At 39.4% G+C, this 21,657-nt stretch overlaps 1 protein-coding gene across 2 annotated transcripts in view; it reads right to left on the bottom strand.

Annotated features, from left to right (window-relative positions):
• Positions 1-1,897: 1,897 nt before the first annotated feature.
• CLMN (calmin) overlaps positions 1,898-21,657 on the bottom strand; it is an 84,460-nt gene continuing 64,700 nt past the window's right edge. For both annotated transcript variants that reach the window (XM_067555108.1, XM_067555109.1), the window contains exons 5-13: positions 17,963-18,055; positions 14,255-14,445; positions 12,187-12,380; positions 11,202-11,284; positions 8,387-9,751; positions 5,945-6,126; positions 4,991-5,051; positions 3,804-3,871; positions 1,898-2,091 (exon numbers count right to left, since the gene is read on the bottom strand). In XM_067555108.1, the coding sequence (XP_067411209.1) occupies positions 1,938-2,091; positions 3,804-3,871; positions 4,991-5,051; positions 5,945-6,126; positions 8,387-9,751; positions 11,202-11,284; positions 12,187-12,380; positions 14,255-14,445; positions 17,963-18,055 (2,391 nt within the window). In that variant the 3' untranslated portion in view covers positions 1,898-1,937. The remainder of the gene's footprint in view (positions 2,092-3,803; positions 3,872-4,990; positions 5,052-5,944; positions 6,127-8,386; positions 9,752-11,201; positions 11,285-12,186; positions 12,381-14,254; positions 14,446-17,962; positions 18,056-21,657) is intronic.

The following is a 21,657-nucleotide window of genomic DNA, read 5'->3' as shown; positions in this document are numbered from 1 at the left end:
AATTGAACCAGCAACACTACGTCCTCATGAGAGCATCAGGAAGTCAAAATGTGCCTCTGGTGGCAGCTGACTACATCAGAAATACCATGGGTAGATGTTATTGCCATTGGCAAGTGAGTGACCCCAATCCCATACCTGATTCCAATTCTGGCTAAAAGCGCAGTATAAGCTACAAAGAAATCAAGGACGCCTTGAAACTTTTACTGTCCCATTTCAATGCTGTTTTTTTGATCAAAAGAATATGACCAAATGCAAGCCAGGATTTTTGCTATTTTTCTGGCTACAGGAATCCCTTCATATGTACTCAAGATTTACAGAGAGCAGAAGATATATAAGCTGACAACATTTTTCTGGATCTATTTCTACAGTGGTCATTTCTTCCCCCCACTGAGCTCATTCCTTGCAATCCTTTTGAGTTGCACCTCCACCTCAGCAGATGACTAGCTGGGTTTATTATTATTTTTGGCATCTTCAAAGGCAGAGTCTTCATATGACCTGGAAAGTGCAAACCACAGATGAAGCTCATCCAGAGGGTGAATGGTAAAGGACAAGGAAGTAGATAAATCAGCAGAAGAGGCAAGAGAGCCAAACTGATGTTTTCCTTCTGTAAAAATCTGCTTTGGAGTGAATGATTAATCATTTATTTTTGAGAGATGCTTGTTAAAACGTATTATAGAGGGTGGCCTCTTTGTCAGTAGGATATAAAAAGAAATGTCAATGTTTCCTGAGGTATCCGCTATCGAAGTCTCTATACCAGACTCTCCTTTCCTTCCTTTAAATCTCTTCTGGTAAGCAGCTACTTTGATCTTTCTTTTTCATAGCCAATTTGCTATATGATATTTAATATAGAGGGTACAGTATTCAAAGATGACAGGACAGCAATAAATCTGAATTCAAAGGAAAATTTGCAGAAATGACAAACCTCATAATCATCACTTCATCTGTATCCAGGCTCAGAATAATGTTTTCTTGTAGTTTGCTAATGGAAATGCATTAGCTTCTCCTGCACCTTCATTCCAGACTTGGGCAAGTTTTTCTACTGTATACATAGATTCTTATAAATTGCTCATCACCACAGTTTCTGAGTGCCTTCTAATAATGCACATCTGTCCTGTACTGTTTGGTCTTTCATCCTATCCTCAGGTGGAGAAGTGTGTATAATAGAGTGTCTTGTTTTGGTAGCATTTTAGGTTTTAATTAAATATAAATCTTGCTGTATTTGCAATTCCTCTGCCAAGATTCAGTAACAGTATAAGCCAAATTCTGATCTCAGTTACACTGGTGTAATTCTAATGCAATTCCACTGAAGTCAACAGAAGTTACAGGTGGAATTGAGATCAGCATCTGGTCCCATGTGTTTGAAAAAGTCCTTTCAACTGAAAACAAAACACATGATGGAAGAATAATTGATGGAGAAAGGTTAAGCTTCTTCTACCAAAGTATTTCCACTGGAAATACAAAGAAGAGATTATTTCAAGCCCGGCCCATGTGGATGACCAAACTTTGACATGGAAGCCACACATTACCCTTCTTTCACAGCTACATGGCCCTAGCATAAATAAGTGCATCCAGAAGAACCAATTTTGAAGAATCATTTTTTGAAGAGTGGAGTTCTAAATCATCTCTTTCTCTACTAACAATTATCAATTTTATTAGCATTTTATAAAGCAAGGCACAAATGTACAAAAATTGTGTATATTAAATCATCCCATTTTCTTATATATATATATATATGTATGTATATACACTGTGACACAATATAAAATGTGCTATGGCATTATAAATAGCACAACAGTAAAGAAGACAAGACTAATCTTTGTATCAGCTTAAAATCAGGCCCTATATTTGTCTGTGCTTCACCTGAAGGAACCAATTTATATGCATACACACGAAAAAAATCAAGCCACTGTCTTTTATTATTCCCACACTCACAGCGATCAAAGTTTGTTGCTAACAAGATGCGGAAGGAGTAACAGGCAGTAGACTAGCACCCAGAGGAAAACAATGAAGTAAAACAATTCAGGTTGCTCTACACACGGAGGTTCAGGAGGTAGAATGGCATTCTCTGGAGCCTCTAAGTCTTTCTTTCTCCTGCAAAAATGGATGAGAGAGAGATTGGGTTGGGAAAGGAAAACAACGGTAAATGTGCAGTGGATTGACTGAAGTGGTTGATTGAAAGACAGACAGAGCTATAATGAGGCAGTAGATCAATTAACCTCTTACAGTTCAGCCAGATAGAGAGAGGGAGTCTGAACTGTGAGGCATACAAGGGGGTTGTGCAGTATCATTCCTTGGGAGCCAGTGCACACAATTGTTTTAAGCCTCTGAAAACTACGGATAGATTCTCAGATATTGTCAATCAGTGCAGCTCCTGCTGAAGTCACTGGAGTTATGCCAGTTTACATCAGTTGAAGTTCCGCCCCTTTGTTTTAAACTGTAAACACCTATGAATATTGAGCAATGTTCAAATATGGATTTTTAGTTGAAAACAAAGCTAAGGTTTTCAGAAATTGTTAGTGATTTTGGGTGTCCTACGTGAGACATCTTAAAGGGACTTGTTTTTCACACGATGGGCCCACAGCAATTTTTGAAAAATCAGATCCCTTTCAGGTTTCTCAAGGTGGGCACCCACAAATCATTAGTCACTTCTGAAAATGTTTAAGTAACAGAAGCCATTTATTTTGGAAGTTCTTGCCTCCATGCATTTTTCAAAAGGGAGCAATTTAACTATACATTGATAGCATATGTTGGAAATATTTACTTGAGGGTGGGGGGATTTCCTGGTGCTATTTGGTCAAAGTTCTTAAAAGTCTGAAATGAAACTGAAGGACTAACAGGAGAAACTCCAAAATTTGCAACTGTAGTTCAACCCGGGAAATTTCATGGGTCCTGTAATGGAAACCACCACCACCACTGGGCACTTAGGTAGAGTTTTACATCTTCAGAGAGCCGTAATTAAATCAGGAGAGATCTCTGGAGCACATTTTAAATGATTCATGATGACCTGGGACAGCAACCATACACATTTTACAATGTATACATAGCATCTTCAGTGTGGCTTTTTTAAAATTTTAACTTGGAATAAACTTGTCATTTTTTTCAATGGTATGAAATATGCCCTCATGTTCTCTTTTTGTTTTTGGAATCACTGCAGATTTGCTTTAATTCTTCTTACTAGAAATCTGACTGGATATCAAAGGCAGTGAATTTTATGCTAGAGTTTTACAAAACAGTCATAATGTGACAAGTTGCTTACATAGTTTTCAGAAAGTAAGGCACTATCAGTGATACAAGTAGGAACTAGAAACTCCTGTTGTTTTCAATAGCATTTTTACATGTTTTCCATAAGGAACTCCTGTGACCACTAATTCTGAGCCAAATCCTGGCTCTACTCAAGTTATTGCAAAAACCCCCTTTGACCTCAAGAAGAGGTTTTATCTATACTGTAACTGCAAAGAATCCCGGTATAGACAAAGCCATACACTGGCTGGAACAGTCTCCAAAAGGCCACTGACCCAGGATTGCTGGAGCACATCACATTTTAACTCCACCCTTCTCCCATTCTTTCCTTGCCCTGGAATGTCCCTTCCACCAACCAAGCATGGAATGTTGCACGCAAAGAAGATTTAACCAAGGCTGATGATCTGCCACTATAAATCTACACCTACCAAATTTTGTTCTACAGACTTGTGAGGAGCTGCGCTGAATCCTATTCCATGCCAGTACCTATAATTTTCTAAAGTATACACTAGTTTCAACCCCTGTAGAATAGTTATGAATTCCATGAAAAAGATACTACCCACCTGATAATTAACAGATTTGTGTTTTCACTTGTGTCTGTGTTCTTCGGTTTGTTTTGGCTAACGTGTTCCTAAAATTACATATTTGTAAACAAAAATACAATGAAAAGAGTTAAATGCCTCTAAATAAGCATCAAATACAGCGACAAAGACAGCAGCTGACATTAAGTTATGTACAAAAATCTTTCTAAATTTTGCTCCAACCAAATGAGATCTGGCTTCTTAATACATTCCCCTTTGCATTCAACACCTGTCTGATATCAACAATAGTGAAACACAAACCGCCACAGACATTGCTGCTTCCAGTATCTTTTATTCACAGTGGGCAAAATTCTCTTTGCTTGCATACATTTTGAGTAGCTGGACTTTATGGATGAAATGTGTGCATGAAATCCTGGCTCCATTGAAATCAATGGCAAATTCCTATTGAATTCAGGGAGGCCAGGATTTCACCTTGTGTTTGGGAGAGCCACAGTTCCAGCCTGGGAAGATGGAATGTGGCTGTAACAGCACCTGTTGCCTCCCTGTGCCACATACATCAATGTAGGACCTCTTGAGAGAACAAGAGAAACCACATCTACCAGTGGAGTTGGACTGAGGCATTAGTGCAATGGCATGACGCAACAGCCACTGCATGTTTGAGGCAATAAACCCAATCCTGTTAAGTACTTATGAAATGCTCGGCAATTTGTGGATTGGACCATAAATGAGGTGTTTGGAGGCTACTGCACATAAAATACAGAGCATAAATCATGCTCCTGGCTATTTACTGAAAGCAGAAAGTGTCAGAGCAGAACGAAAGAAAACTCACTATGCAAAAAATGGCAGCCTCAGTGAAGTGAAGTCAGTGACTGCTACAGAAATATTGAAATTACAAATGTAGTCCCAAAATTATAATGTGTATAATTGCATGATTAGACATTAATTTGTGGATATACTTAACTACATGAGGTTTGATTTAAAATTGTTTGTGTTTTCCTTTAAAACTTTTATTTATTCCTAATGTCTTGGTGCCTAAAACCAGAAATTCCATGGCTTTCATTTAATCAACAGGTTTATATCTGGTTGTCTTTTAGCAATCGTATATAATTACTTTTTAAAATCAGTATTCTACCACTTATGAGGCCTGTGATTTTAGGAGCTAATTAGAAGTAGCGAATGGAAGATACTAAATTTTTCCACATACTAACCTTTTCAGTGGGATTAGGAATCTGTTTTCGGAGGTAAACACTGGAATCGCTGTAACTAATCCTGAAAAGTAAATAAAAATAAATTTTAAGTTCACAGAGCCAAATTTTACCTCTAACGCCCCTGCAATTCTGTGTGCCTCATCTTCTGGATATGCAAAACTTCAAATACACATTCAAATCCATGCTTTTATGCATACAAAATGTTCAGGTGCAATTTCAGAGGCTGCTCTGGAAAATCTGTCCATGATATGAAAAACTAGCAACAGCCCACTTTGAATTATTTCTGAAAAGCAATATCTTGATAGGTGTTGAAAGTGCACAAATCCTATTAGATTGAGGTGAGAATATATCCTCCAAACCGTTACCATTTGTGCTGTTTTCTTTTTTGAAATTATTTTACCATGAAAGGTATTAGAATGGTGGTTAATGTACAGAAAGCCTGGAGAAACTGAGTTAATGGGATTCTGGATGTGATTTCTATTGGGTTGGTTGTAGTTCTGACTATAATCTTCACCAAATTGAGCACAAATCCATTTTTGTTCAAATATATTCCCTTGCAACTAAATTAATATTCAAAAGAAACAGGAGTGAGAGTTAGCTGAATGTTTCAGTCCTGTGTGTATAGATATAGGACATCAACCATTAAAGTAGTTCAGTGGACATAGTGTCAGTGATTTTGTCTCCACTACAATTATAGCACAGTTGTGTGTTAAATGTGTTTAGGACTCTGTATGGCTTTGCATGTGTAGATGACCATGTTATAACATAACTTGATTTATGACAAAGTCACATTGCCATTGGTTCCCCCAACATGTTTGTGACTGTAACATAGAGAAGGCCAGTGGGGATAACATATACGAGCTAAATGAGATTTGTTCAGAAACATTCTATTGAAAAAAAAAATTCACATTTAGGCATATTAAGAACTCTAAAAAGTTAATTAATGTGAAGTACCTGGAAAAGTCCTGATAATCAGTGATTTCTTCATTTTGTTTATCAGGTAGCTGTGTAGTCCCAGATTCTGAAGTCTGAAAGTTTTCTGTGTGGATCACATTTTTCCTTTTTTCCTTCCTTTTACTTCTTATTTCTGGTCTCAACACTGCTGACAATGTATCCTCTAACTGGTCTACCATGACCTGTTTAAAAAAGAGATTTTCCATTAGACAGTGACAAAAATAGTACAAAAAAACTACAATACCCACAAAATAAAAATAATACAAAAAAAAATTACATAGGGAAGTGAACAAAAAGATTGACAGAGCCACCTACTACAGGATAGATCCAATAAGGAAAACAACAGAACTCCACTGGCCATCACTTACAGCCCCCAGCTAAACTCTCCAACACATCATCAAGGATCTACAACCTATCCTGGAAGATGATACTTCACTCTCACAAACCCTGGGAGGCAGGCCAGTCTTCGCTTACAGACAGACCCCCAACGTGAAGCAAATACTCACCAGCAACTGCACACCATACAACAGAAACACTAACCCGGGAACGTATCCTTGCAAAAAACCCCACTGCCAACTCCGCCCGCATATCTACTCAAGTGACACCATCATAGGTCCTAACCACATTAGCCACACCATCAGGAGCTCATTCACCTGCACATCTACTAACGTGATATACACCATCATGTGCCAACAATGCCCCTCGGCCAAGTACATTGGCCAAACCGGACTGTCTCTACGCAAAAGAATAAATGGACACAAATCAGACATCAGGAACGGTAACATTCAAAAACAAGTAGGAGAGCACTTCAATTTCCCTGGACACTCAGTAACAGACTTGAAAGTTGCCATACTTCAACAAAAAAACTTCAAAAACAAACTCCAGCACGGAACTGTAGAGCTGGAACTCATATGCAAACTTGACACTATCAGACTAGGTCTGAATAGAGACTGGGAGTAACTAGCCCACTACAAAAAATAATGTTCCCTCTTTTGACATTCACTCTTTCTCATCAACTGTTGTGAATGGCCTCATCCAGCCTGATTGAATTTACCCCGTTAACACTTGCCTTCCTCACTGTGATGTAACTCACCCATCCTTGCATGTGTATATATACCTACCAAACTGAAGTTTCCACTTCATGCATCCGATGAAGTGGGTTTCTGCCCATGAAAGCTTATGCCCAAATACATTTGTTAGTCTTTAAGGTGCCACAGGACTCTCGCTGTTTTGCTAAAAAGAATACAGCTTTGCCATGACCCACCTTTCAGATGTCTAATGTCTAGTTTGCTCCTAGTCTCCATAGCAATAAATTTCATTTAATGAATCTCACTGAACAGGATAAAAAAATAGCTCTTCTTAGAAAGCAAGTTGTTGCTTAAATGTTGAATTGGGCATATAGGGCTACATCATGCCATCAGTTCTTAAATAAAACTCCTCATTTCTTTCAAAGTGGAGTTTTGTTTAAGAAATCATGGCACAACGTGGCCCCTGGAAAGTATCACTTCAGATTTTTCTAACACTTCCCTGATAAAAGCAAACAGCCTGTACTCTGTAGTTCTTTTAGTTGATAAAATCTATAGGGTGTAGTGAGCCTCTACGGACCCAGTCCTGCAAATACGTACTTGAATCAGAGTTTGTCTATACATGAACGTTATAAGCAATATAAGGTAAGGTTTGAATTTAAATTGATATACTAGTATAACTCCCCAGGTGAACACTCTTATTCCAGAAAGAAAATACTCTTTTCCAGTTTACTTTATGTCATTGTGAAATGGGGTTAAACTAAACTGAAAGAAGACACTTTTATTCCAGGATAAGAGTGTTCTCATAGTGAGTTAGATTGGTGTATCACTTTAACTATGCCAGTGTAATTATATCAGTATAACTGGTACAATTCTTAATTTTACTTATGTGGTTAGTCCCATTCAAGTTAATATGACTACTTGTGTGAGTAAGGTTACTCAAGTGTATGAATGTTTGCAGGTGGAGATGCTTAGATTTAAACTCTTTAGGGCATAAATTTGTCTTCATTTGTATGTTTTGTATAGCACCAAGCATGTTGTCAGGCCTTAACAGCAACAGCTGTACCTAGGAGCCAACCCAATGACAGAAGGTTTATAAGCTTATATAATCATAATGTCAGCTACACAGAAGCATTAGACAGTGATTTTAAATGCTATTGGTAACCCATGAAAAATTCTCATTTGGGTAGTAGTATTAGGGCTTATATTCTATCGCAGCTATTATGAGAATAAAGTGATCACACATGAGCCAATCTGACATTCCATCCAGCAGAGGGCAGTGGTATACAATGTTTTGAGAGAACAGACATAGCATATTTAATACAGTTATCCAAAGATCTTATAGTGCAAATTAAGGTGCTGGGGCCACCTTACACAAGCAAGTAGATGGCTGAAATTTAAAAATCAAGATGAATACCTCAGGATTTTCTGGATCTGTAGAATCTTGAGAGTTTGTGGATATATTGCTGTCTTCCTCGAATTCTTCATTCTTTCCTATTAGGGCAGCCTGTACTTTTTCAGAGAGCTTAGTGGCACTGTCATGATCCATTTTCTCCTCTTCTATGTCCTCAGCATCCATTTCTGCTGGAGAGACACTCAGATTGGTTTGTAGATCTGGCTCCAGAATGCCTCCCTCATTGTTTAGTATAAACAGCTCCTCCTCATGCAAATAGTTCACTGATAGCTCACTGCAGATTTTGCTGTTTTCAGAAACATAAGTGTCAGGATTAGGCTTAGCAAAAGCTTCCAAAACTGCTGATATGGGAACATTGTAATGGGGGTAGTAGAAAAGATCATGGGGAATTACAGAAACTTTCAAAGAATTTGGTGACATTTTAGCTGAAGACCCATCTTCGCTATGAATATCAAGGTTCTCGGGAATTTTTGTAATGGGTGGGCTTGAATTTTCAGATTTGTGGGACACAGACATTTCCATTTGACCTTTGGGATCAGAATCCTTGGATGAAAAATTGGTATCTTGTATTGTCTGAAAAATAGGTGATTGTTTTGGATGTTCTGGCAGTTTTTTAGATATTGCTTCATCTAGTAGATGTGAAACATATTTACACATATCCTCTTCTTTGGAAGCATTTTCCTGTAGAAAAGTTGAAGTTATGGGTTCAGTGTCTTCTACTAGATTTGTTGGTTCATTTTTATGTGCATCTGAAGTCTGAGACAAATGGCTCAAAGAACAACTATCCCATGTTTTGACTAGTGAGTCCTTAACGTCATTGTTGCATTCAGTAGATGTCTTTATAGAAAATCCTTCTTTAGAAGATGATTCTGAATCAACTGTGTCAATAGAATTTTTCTGATCAGTCAAAACTGTTGCTGAAAGGTCATAATTCTGTTTCAATGGATCATCATATATGCTCCCTTGGTCCCCTTCATTCTGTATCAGTTTATCACTAAGAACTTCCCAAGAGGAACTGGATTCAAAACTGACAGATCCTGTAATCTGCAAAGAGCTAGGCCTCTGAGGTTCCTCTCCAGACAACAAAACCAATGACTCTTCCGAGACTCCCTGTGAATTATCCGATAATGGTTGATTCAATTTGTCATTAAGTTCTTCATGTGCAATTTCTGACTGGAGTTCCTCGGGCAAATCACGGACACAAACCTTTGGAGGAGGAGGGTGGCTCTTTTCATGGTTAACAGTATACACACGTTCTCCGTTTTCATTCAAAATCAAGATCTTGCCCTCTTGTTCTGATGGTGTATCTTTGATATGGACATATGTGGCTTCAATTGGGAATTCCTTATCGGGATCTGAAAAATCTTCCTGTGAAGTATGATATAACATTAAACAATAATTTACATATCACTTTACTTTTTCAAATGGCTATAGAAAGAGTAATTAATCAACCCTTATATCAGCCTGTGAACTAGTAAGTAATGACTGCCCCATTTTTTAGGTCAGGAAACTGAATTAAAGTTATTAAACTGCACAACGCCACACAGCAAATCACTGGCATAGCCAGATTAGAATTAAGGAGATCCCAGTTCTCAGTCATTAATTCAATTCACCTCTCCATGCAGCCTCTATCTGATTTAAATATATAAACTGGACTAAAATAAACCCAAGAGTCCACTAAATCTACTGTAGATCATATTGATCTGCTAGTCTGATTTTATCTGCAATCTGAACTGAGCAGTTTATCTGAAAAGTAGGAAGAAATTCAAGTTTTTTTTCATTCAGAAAATGCAATTAACGAACCTTAAAAATTGATGCTATAAAACACAAGTAACACAAATAATGCAACTGGAGACTTTAATAAACATAAATAAGGAGAAAATTAGTAGCAAAGTAACTTGAATGTAAGAGCTGTGTTTTTATCTGTATGTTACTTGAGGAAGAACAAGAAAACTATCATCCTGCTTCTCATGGGGAACAAGCATCCTTGGGATCTCCTTTTCATACTAAAAAGGTGTAATTTAAATTAGTGATGACCTCAAGAGGTCTGAGGTTCAGATAAGCCCTGAATGTCTGGCTGGTTATACAGATCTAAATGTGATCTCCCCAGTTCCTTCTTTGCTTTCAGGTTTTTGAATGTCTCCCATCCTTCAATCTCCCTTCCTCGGTCCCGCAACAAACTCCTCTACCAGAGCCCCAGGAGGCCCTCTCCATCTCCCACATGAGGTCTCCTTATCTACCAGTTCTTCCCAAAAAACCCCAACCTGGCCCCTTATCAAAGGTAAAGCCTGGAGTGAAATCCTGGCCCCACTGAAGTCAATTTAAGTTTTTTCCATTGACTTCAACGGGGCCAGGATTTCAGCTCTGTGGTCTTGAATCTGGTACAATGTCAGTCTGTTGAAGAACATCGCCAGTCTGAGCTCAGGAGATTTTAAGTCAAACCGATCCAACAAAGTCTGCCAAATTGTCTGAAATCTTGGGGTGGATTTTAGCACAAAGATGAAGCCTGTTAAGGTTCAGAGGTGAGAGAGGAGTGGGGTAGTACTTATTTGAATTGATCCGTACGTTTGTAAAACAGCTTTGGGTTTAATGTTTGGATTGATTCTTATTTTCTCTAAAGCAGTTTAATAGCCCCAAATTAAAACCTAGAGTATCGGTCAGACAAAAAGAACAGGAATCATTAAAATATTACATGGTTTTTAAACCACTTGAAATAAAATGTAATAATTCTGAAGATAAAAATGAGAACACATATCTGACTTCATCAAGAATGCCATGGCAAATTATGAAAATGCTACTCTCTGAAAGAAAAACGTACCCCTTCTATCTCTGGGAAATGCTCCAGAAATTGTGCCACATACGTCATGATTGATTGTTCATCAGGTGACTCAACCATTATATCTATGGAGAAAAAACACAAAGCACTGGGCTCTTAAATACTTAAAGAGGACTTGCACAAGAATGGGCCTTCAGACGTATATCCTATTTTTATGATTCAAGGTAGAAACATTCTTATGAAAAGCCATAGACTTATTTTATTTTTGAGGAGAGATGGCAGAATCTTCTTCTTTGCTGATGGAATCCAGAGGATCTTTCACTCTCCTCCACCTTAATATCCTTCCCCTCCCCAAAATCAAACAAGTGCTAAATCAGGGTCACCTTCCTTAGGATATTCCCACTATAGCATGTCAATGCTGCACTTTCACCAGCTAGTGGTTTTGCTGAGTGACAGACAGTGATTTGTTTCCAGTGGGAAAGCCGGGGATATCCGATGGCTCTAAACAGGGCTGCGTGCAAGTGTAGCAATCTGCCCACTTGCCAGCAATTGCAGGATCGAGGCCCAACCTCAATTTAGGCTTAAAGCAGAGAGAGGAGGGACAGATATTACAGCACACGTTTAATTTACTCAAGTAGAAAAAAAAATGGAAGAGACACAGAAAATTTAAAATTAAATTTAAGACCATTTAAAATAGGCAAAAGAGAAAAAAGTAATTTAAAAATAAGCAAGGACAATTATAAAAAAAGAACAGAAAAAATAAATTACTGGAGCTAGCAAGATGTGTGCCTAGCATCAACCTGATCATTTTTGCTCATTTGCTGGATCTCTTTACCCCACACTTCGCTCATTTTGTCTTTTTAGATTGTAAGTACTTTGGGACAAGGAGTCCTTTTGGACAGCACCCAGCACAATGAGGACCTGATAGTGACTGAAGCCTGTGGGACCTATTGTAATAAAAATAAACAATCATAAGTTTTTAATTATTTTACAGATACACCAAGGAAGGTTGCTGTGAATGTGTTACCTTCTGGCTCCAAAAGTCTAGGAACACCAAGATTATCTTGTGCTATGCTGAAAGCATCCTCTAAGTTTTCCCGAGCTGATTTCTCCAGAGCTCGCTTCATGTCTACCAAGTTGGAATCTATTGTTTTTATTACAGCTAAGAAAGCAAGGCCACTCCGCCAACTGCTGGCAAAATCTTGAACTGCAACACCATATCTAAATTTTAAAAAGTACAAATATATATTGTAGAAATCCATATGAAAAACAACCATCACCCCACAACAAAAGCAGCGTCACCTTCTAAAACTCCTAAATTATAAGTAAAGTTATCTAGCTGTAGTCATTATAGGTGAGAGTTTCTTGATTTTAGGACAGTAGGAAACACTTCCATACAATATGAAGACTCACTGTAAGTGGAGCCAACAGTTTGGCTACCAACTGATATCAATGTACTTGTAGGAAGTAGTTAACACCACCAAAATCTACAAGTACTTAGCAACCATATTGAACATTTACAAAACCATATGTCTGAGTAATTACTGATTTTGCTTTGCTATAGTGTTTTTAATGCCATAGTATGGGATAAGGGCCAGCACATAAGCATATTAAACCTATCATAAATGAGTCACATTTGTGTACATGTGGCCTTAAATATAGAAATCTATGTCATGCAGGATGCAAAAGAAATCCAGTGAAGGTATCTGACAACTTTTGAGTTTTTAAAAGAATTACAGTGAAATACCACAAAGATAGAATTCTGAAAGTTTCAAGGTTTAAAAGTATACAACCAAGTTTTCATTATCACTGTACTTTGTTGTTTCTTCCCATAGATGCTATAAAACAATTCATTTCTCAATCATTTATTTCCTTCCAAACTGTACTTTTGAGTGGTACTGAAAACACTTTGATTGCTTTGGTTATCGTTTCATTATTGGTACCCCCCAGTTATCAATGGTATTGATCAGCATCATAGTTCTAGAAATAGGATTTCTTCATTAACTTGTTCTTCCTCTGCTATCTGGATTGGCAGCAGCTGTTCATGAAACAATGGGCCAAATTCATCCATGGTTCAATTCCACTGACTTCACTGGAGTTTCACCAGGGATGGAGGTGGTCTAATGGAGTAGATTTTTAGAAGTGACCTTTTAATTTTGCACTTGCATTGAGGGCCCAAGTGTTCTCTTGTGTGCAGCAAAGATTTGTACATGTCAATTCCTAAAAAATTAATTTGGGTAAGTGAATTTTGACCCCCATGCCCTATGAAAACTCTGGCTTTTTCTTTACTATTTCTTTATGATTCATTGGGACTGTATGTAAAATCCAGAAGAGACCTCTGCACTATAACAATTTTACACTAACAAGCATTTTTGGCCTAAACTACTTGACAGTGTCCTTGTCAGTAATGTTTCATTTTAAATCATAACCTGGTTTTATTAGAGAGTAATTTAAGATGCAAAGGTCAGATTAAGATCCATATTTCACCAAAGTTTAAGGAAGTTTTTAATCCAGTGTTCCCATTGGAGTCACCACATTTTGCATTACACATGAAATGGCAGTTCTTAGAGAGAGACAGGTCTGCTTCTTTAGCGTGAACAGAGCAATCCCAGAGGAGAAAACAACATTAACAATTATCTTAAATGCAGTCAAAATCTTTCAATATTAATTATTACCAGATTCAAATCCTTCATTTATATCTAATCTTTTGATTTGTGCAAGACACTAATAAATTGCTAGCACCACAGGACAGGGGATGAGTCTATATCTGTGTCTTGCACACTGCCAAGCATGCTGATGGTAGTTAACATATAACATGCAATATTGTGAAATAATGAAGATAGAGGGCCTGATTCTCAGCCGGTTTAAGTCAGCCAGTTTAAACCAGCTGAGGATCTCACCCATAATATTAAAAAATATAAACTTGCTCACTCTAAAGCTTGAACACATTAAAACAAGGAAGATCCTACAGTATGTGTTATCATTTTAGATTCCTCCTATGGCCTGCAGAGGGAAATGAGTTTCTTCAGAAACAAACCCATTTGCAGCTGGTAAAATGGAGACTCTTTTAACCTACCAAAAGGAGGTTAGCTTACTTTCTTGTTTTCCTTTGAACCCAGGTTAAAAGTGCTCTGATTGCTTTTCGCTGATCTTTCACTGAAACAGACATGCTTCTCTCTATATTAGGAGTGCTTGGATGCGATGTGTCTGAATCAGCGCCGCTGGGCCCAGATGACAGGCTGGAAGAGGAGGAGTTCCTATTGAGGTTGCCTGTCAGTTCTTTAATCTGTATTGAAAAAGGTAAAACACGTGGTACTTCAATTTGATACAGACATTCAATCACCATAAATCCTGCTGTAGGAAAAGTAACACTCTTGTTCCTTTAGGATAAAAGCTCTCAAAATTGAGTTAACAGGCTAATTATAGATCTGTGCATTAAAGAATTCAGCAACAACTACATAGACCAGAATAGACCTAACTAGCAGCGCCCGTGTTGGCAGTCTTAACACAGATGTCAAAGACTGATGAGCAAGGATACATGCAGTGTTGTTGTAGCCATGTCGGTCCCAGGGTATTAGAGCGACAAGGTGGGTGAGGTAATATCTTTTATTTGACCAACTTCTGTTGGACTGAGAGACAAGCTTTTGAGCTTACCCAGAGCTCTTCTTCAGGTCTGGCAAGGATATAGTTATTAGTTTACAGGTCTGGTTGACAACTAAAAAAATTGTGCCATGAGAAAATGGGTTTTCATTAAAATCAAAGACTTCTATTGGAACAGATAGATTTTGGTAGAACTTTCTGTTGAGAAAATCTAAAGGAAACACTAACCAGAGAGGTTTGCTTTGTAATAACTTGAGTTCTTCAAGATGTGTTGTCTCTATGTGTACTGCCCTTCAGGTTGTTCATGTGTGCCATGTACACAGGGCCAGAGATTTTTCCCTAGCAGTGTCCACCTGGGCCACACATGCATCCTCGCTCTCACACACTTGCACCGAGGAGATAAAGGGGGCTGCCAGACCACCACCATCTTAGTTCTCTCTCTACCATCAGTTCCAGATGGGGTGACCAGGCAGTGGGGGAAAAGGATGGGTAGTGCACTGCACACGTCAAAAGAACTCAGTTTGTTACAAGGTGAATAACCCATCCTTCTTCCAGTGATTGTACCCACGTGCAGTGCCTAAAGAGTATCTCTTTCAAGGGGGTATACCTGGAGTGCTATGACACAACAGACTGCAGATTGAACTCCCCTGCCCAAAGAAGTATCAGAAACAGCTGCTTCCACCAATGCATATTGTTTAGTGAAGATGTGAACAGAACTCCAAGTTGCTGCTCTGTAGATGTCAGTAATAGGGACATCTCTAATGGAAACTACCCATGTTGCCTCAGCTCTTGTCAAACATACTCTCACATTGCCTTCAAGAGGGATATTGTTCATCTCATGGCAGAGCAGTATGCATCCCAAGATCCATTGTGACAGCTTCAGGGATGAAATGGCCTCTTTTTTCATTTGCTCCACAAATGATACAGAGAGACTAGGAGACTTTTGAAATGATTTTGTCCTTTGCAGGTAAAAGGCAAGAGCTCTAGGCACATCCATTGAGTCCCACACCACCTCTTCCCTGCTACAGTGAGGTTTAGGGTAGAACACCAGTAGATGGATATTTTGGTTAAGGTGAAAGTCTGACATCACCTTCAGAATAAACTCTGGATGCAGCCTCATGGATACCTCATCCTGGAGAAAAACTGTATTGGGACAGGGATCTGCCAGGAGTGCCCCATATTCCCTAACTTTTCTGGCCAATGTGATAGCAACTGAAAATGCTACCTTCATAAAAAGATGTAGCAGACAGCCGGAATCTAGAGGCTTGAATGGTAATTTAGTCAAGGTTGATAAAAAGATCGAGTCCCAGTCTGGTACAGGTTTAGCCACCAGGGGGAAGGCTCCAATCATACTCTTCAAGAAGCAGAAAATGACAAAGTGAGAAAAAACAGAATAGGTATATGCTAATGGATGAAAGGTGCTGATGGCTGACAGGTGTATCATGAGGGAACTAATAGACACCATGGATTTTAAGGACAGGAGGTAATCCAATACATTTGGACTCTGAGCCTGTAAAGGGGAAATTCCTCATTGGTCATACCAAAACATAAATCTTTTCTACTTTGCTTCATGACATTTTCTGGTAGAGTCCTTTCAACTACTGCTCAGGATTGGCTGCACATCAGCCAAATAGGCCTTTTCTAACTCCAACATCCATCCAAATACCATGCCCTCAGATGACGAATGGCTGGGTTGGGGTAGTAAATCCTTCCCTAAACCTCAATTGAGAGGTGAGATATGCTAAAGAGTCCGGACATGCTATCTGAGCCTAATGTCAAGGCATATTCTGAAGATGGGCATCAGCCATAGTCCTTTTCCAACTTTGAGGATTCGGAGTCCAGATCCAGTGGAGGAATTCTTGATATTGGAGGAGGCAGTCATGACCTGCCTCTGCTAGTTGATGGTACTGGTGACAGTCTGGTTTAATTGCTATGCAAGGTTTGTTATGAAGAGAGGTACCTCAGGGGGATCGGTACCAGCTGAAATCCCAATACTGGGCACTGGGCTCTGGAAAGCTGAGGCAATTCTGGTTCCAGGAACACCACGAGGTCATCTGGAGCCAAGAAACAAGCCGAAGTCGATGAAGTCATTTTTGTAACCCAAGTCACTGAGGCAGACGGCACCAGCAGCACTAATTTTGTAGAGTCTGGTGCCCAAGTACCAATCCTGGTACTGAAAGGTGCCGCAATCTTGCCCTTCAAAGAAATCCCAGTCCGGTCCTTCCCGGTACCAGACAGTCTCGCTCTGGAATGGGGACTTCTGCCTCTTCTCAGAGGACTTGAAAGGGAACATTCCCTCTTATTGTTGGAGAAGCACTTGTGTTTCCCTTCCCCTTGTCTTTCCTGGCTCTGCACTCCTACCTTCTTCAGGCCAATATACAATATACCACTGGTCAGAGATTGTTCCCACCTCCAGGAGGAACCTTCAGAGTTTAGTCCTACTTGGGAACAACCTGGAGATACTGCACCTGGAGGGAACATGCTCTTTCTTCAGGCAGTAGAGAGGTGTTGTGGTAGTCCCTGATCAGAAAGGGTCTGTGGCACATATCACAGCTTTTAAAACCAAGGATCTTTGGCATACTCCCCTGCCATCAAGGAGAACACTGAAGCTCCATCTTAGACCACAAGAGTTGAGAAGGAACTAAGATGGCAGCAGTTCAGCAGTCCCCTTTGTCCCTTCAGTGTAGAGCAGGAGGAAAGTGGGGGTGCATGTGTGGACCAGCTATATGCTGCTAGGGAAAAACTTCCAGTCATGGGTACAAGGAGCACATTCGCTACCTGAAATGCACTACACATAGAGACAATCACTTAAGAAGAAGAACAAAATGTCTACACTAAAATTTTATATCAACATAGCTACATCACTCAGGGGTGTGAATCACAATGCTGAGTATTTTAGCTATGTGAATCTAACCTCTGGTGTAGATGCGGCTAGGTCAATGGAAGAATGCTTATGTTGACCTAACTACTGTCATTCAGAGAGGTACAGTTCCTACAGTGACGGGGTATGTAGCCCCTAGATATCTAGATACCTCTAGATCAGGGTTGAGACACCAGATGTACAACTGAGGTAGGTTAGAGGAGAATCAGGCTCCCTGTGCTCTATATCTGTTCTTTATGGATATAGGTCAGTATTCTGCTGGGAAACACAATGATTTTATGGAAGTAATTCTCTTGTGATTACAACATATAAATGGTTTTACCTGAAAAAACAGGATTATATTCCATATTAGTCCAAGTACCAAAGAAGAGTTTCCATCCGCTATTTCTGCTGCATCAATGCTAACCAGTTTTACCTACAGAAAAGTAGGTTATAAGTTTAAGGGGATGTGTATATATGGATTATATAAGAAACACAGTGTAAATGTAGAATCAAACCAAATCAAATCAAACCCAGACAACAGGACACTCACAAAACCCTTTCACAGGCTGTCCCCCGTCGTCGTCGTCCTCCCTCCCCCGCAAAAAAAGCCATCACTGGAATGTGCTAACAAAAAATTGTCTTTGACTGGATAACCTTTTTTTTAAACCAGTCCATAAAGTCATCAAAAACTGCACACAAACTCCAGAGCTGTTCTAGACACTCTTCAGAGGTGTCTGCCCCAAAGTTGTTACAAGGAAAAGATTACAAAAATTAGACACCATTTGGTATATTTACTGCAAAATTCAGATAGTTTGAATTAAATACAGCGTAAACTCGAGGAGAGGGCAATGTGATTTGAAATCACCTTCTGTGCAAAGGAAAATAAAGCCTCCCAAGACTTCACTTTTCTTTTTAACGTACATCTCCCTTCCCCACACTCTTTACCTTATGGCTTCTTAAAGTGTTTATCACTGATCTCCGACAAGATCAATTAGAATAATTGCTGGGTTTGCTTAATCCTAGCAGATCCCAAAGTTCACACATTGTGGTTTCTTTCACATGATAACACCAGGATATTATTCGCTTAGATAATTCTGGCTTGTTGTTGGTAAAGTAGCAGAGCAGGAAGCAAGGAAGTTGTCAATATTGCAAATGACCCTCAGACTGAGTTAATGCCCAGTATCAGTCTGTGTCTATCACTCAGAAATATCATTCATATGAATCACTGAACAATACTTTACCCCACTATCCTGACTCTATAGAACTGCTGATTGTGACAGGTTCCACCCTATTTGCGGTTTAATAAATAAACCTCTAGCGCCATACAGCCAAGGCATTTTGCCAACACTTTCATCACCACCTTTAACTCCCGGATTGGTTTAAACTGAAATAATATATTAAATAGCACTTTAACCTGAGGCTTACAAAATAGTTTGCAATCCCAGTAAGAGGAACCTCTTGCTGTCAGATTTTCTTACAAGCCACAAAATAGATGGTTTGGGGCAACTGTTTAGGCCTATTGCATTTTTTTTAATGCCAGTATGTCTAAGGTGGGAGCTCTCAACTGGAGTTTATTGTTGGACTGCTTCCAGTATCAGCTGTAGTCTATCACTGCTGCTTACCTCTGTCAACCCATCCCTATACAGATGACATTCAGTTGTAAGGTTTTATCCACCTACACTCTTATGGAAACAATCAACATAGATTTGACTGTCAAATAGGCACTCCTCAGTTAAAAGGCTGATTATACCTAAGGAAAGCTCCATCCACTCTGCTCTGCCTTCAGATTCTGTAAGAGGGTTACAGACTGTGACATAGAACAACCCTTAGCAACAGAGTCAGTATAGAATGTGATGACAGCAGCATATGTAGAATTTAGTGCTATCAGTGGGTGGAGCAACTTGGGCAGAGAGGGTTTTCAGTCTGCCATTGGATGTTGATTGAGTTTGTGTGTTAAGTGTAGTGGTGGGGAGCATTAGACAATGTGAGAGTCTGAAACTGCTGCCCAATAGGGTACAGTTTTATAAAAGTCCCAACATCTCTCTCTCAGTGTTTCAAAATCTGAGATGTGGAGATGTATATTTATTTTAGGGCCAGATCATCCCCTTATGCAGGGTTTCCTCCATAGGGGACTGAAATACCAGTGAGTTTGGACACAGTTTCTGCCTGACAGTCTCCCCTCATGTCTTATGGAATAAGATGGAGGTTTGCCCCCCAAACCCACGGATCTTGGAAGATCCACAGAAAGCCATTTGCCTCCACCCCCAAACCAGGCCTTCTTTGTAGCTCATGCTGGATCAGTAGGGCTGGGGGTTCCGTAGCTGGGTTTTACTCCCAATCTCTCCATCTGGGGCTGCTCAGTGCACAGAGGAGAAAGCAATCAAGATAACGCTGTCAGCCAGTACGGGCTGACTTGTGTGTTTACTGCACAGTTGGAGGGGGAGGACTCCACAAAGACGGGTCGTCTCCACAGCTAGCCCTCTCTGCACCCACAAAGCTTAACACTGCAGAGTGCTCACGGAGGAGCCGCCATGAGGTCAATGGCAACAGAGTATACTGGAGAAACAGTTTTTTCTCCCACAGCCCAGACCCTCTCCATTCATAGAAGTGGAGGAGATGGTCTGCAAATCCAGCCTTACTTAGGCAAAATGCTTATGGAAATCAAATCCCACTAAAGACAATAGGATTTTGCCTTAATAAGGACTAAGGGCTGCATGATTTGGCCATTACTCTTTCTTAACCTAGTTTCATTCTGTGGTCTGCATAATGTACATTAAATGCAGAATATTTAGGGCACTGAATTTACTGTTTAAAACACTATTTGTTTTAAGAAACCTGTTTTTTACAGGCTTCTATTATCTCACTCTTCTTGCATACAGTGATTGTCAGGAGCTCTTTCCTTTAACTCTATGGGGTAACCCTCTGAGTTCCATTACTTAACAAGAGGCCACAGAACCCCATATTAACTTGCTTCATCTCATGTCTACTACTGTGTATAACCAGTGGAAGAGAGTAACATAGGAGATCGTATGACAAAGCAATTTCTGTTTAAATTTCTTTTTCTTTTTTAATGAAACCTATTGCACATGCTCCTAAAGTGTGGTTTTTAACCATACAGAACCTGATCCTAGTCTCAGTTATGCTGCTCTAAATCTGGAGTAGTATGTATCTTTTCAAAGTAATGGGGTTACATCAGCATAAATGACAGCAAAATTTGGCCCAATATTCAGGAGTAGATGGTCTAGGTAAAGGGTTCCTGGACAACAATGGAGTGGAACAAGAGAGACAGGCAGAAGAGATGTGGTATCTGGGAGAGCAGGGAAGCTGGAACAGCAAGGGGAGTTAGGTTGGTGGTAAACTGCTGAGTAGCAGTTGGTTTGCCAGCATAAAGTTAGCAGCTGTAACTGTGCTAGACAGCTGGGCACAGGAGTAGAGCTGTACGTTGGCCAGTAGGTGCGGCATTTGAGGAGCTGCTGATTTAGCTGCGTTAAAAAAAAGAAAGGTCTGCAACATGATAAGAATACTGCAACCCTTCGATCTCACACGGAGACACTTTAAAGGGAGTGTTTTTATTATAGGGTTAATTTGCCTATTAAAAAAAGTCAAGGGTATATTGTATAAAGGAGTCATGACAGATAAGGTGCAGCACGGGATGTGGATGTTTCCACCATCACTTCCGCTATCTCTCTGTCATGTTGTATCTTATTAACAGCCAAAAAAAAAATTTTTTTTTAAACCATAACATCGGAACTAAAGAAAATTCTGGTGGAAGAAATCAACACGGATTATTTCATTTTAAAATACTGAGCCCAATTCTCCTCTCACTTACAATGATGTAAATTAGTAGCTCCACTTAAGTCAGTGACATTGCACTAGTGTAAAAGTGGCATGAGAAGAAAGTCTTCTCTTATACTGTTTTGACTGCAAAAGTTATACATTTATTATCTAATGTTTCCAGATTTAATTTTCTCCTGACATGGACTCATGATCAGCTGCTGCTGCTGCAATTTAGTAAAGAAATGCAGAATTTCTGGT

The sequence above is a fragment of the Emydura macquarii genome, unplaced genomic scaffold (assembly GCF_026122565.2).
Source record: "Emydura macquarii macquarii isolate MOO-44397 ecotype Brisbane River unplaced genomic scaffold, CSIRO-AGI_Emac_v2 contig_1551, whole genome shotgun sequence".
Classification (NCBI taxonomy): domain Eukaryota; kingdom Metazoa; phylum Chordata; order Testudines; family Chelidae; genus Emydura; species Emydura macquarii.
Note: the sequence above shows the minus strand (reverse complement) of the source record. Positions and strands in the feature narration are given on the sequence as shown.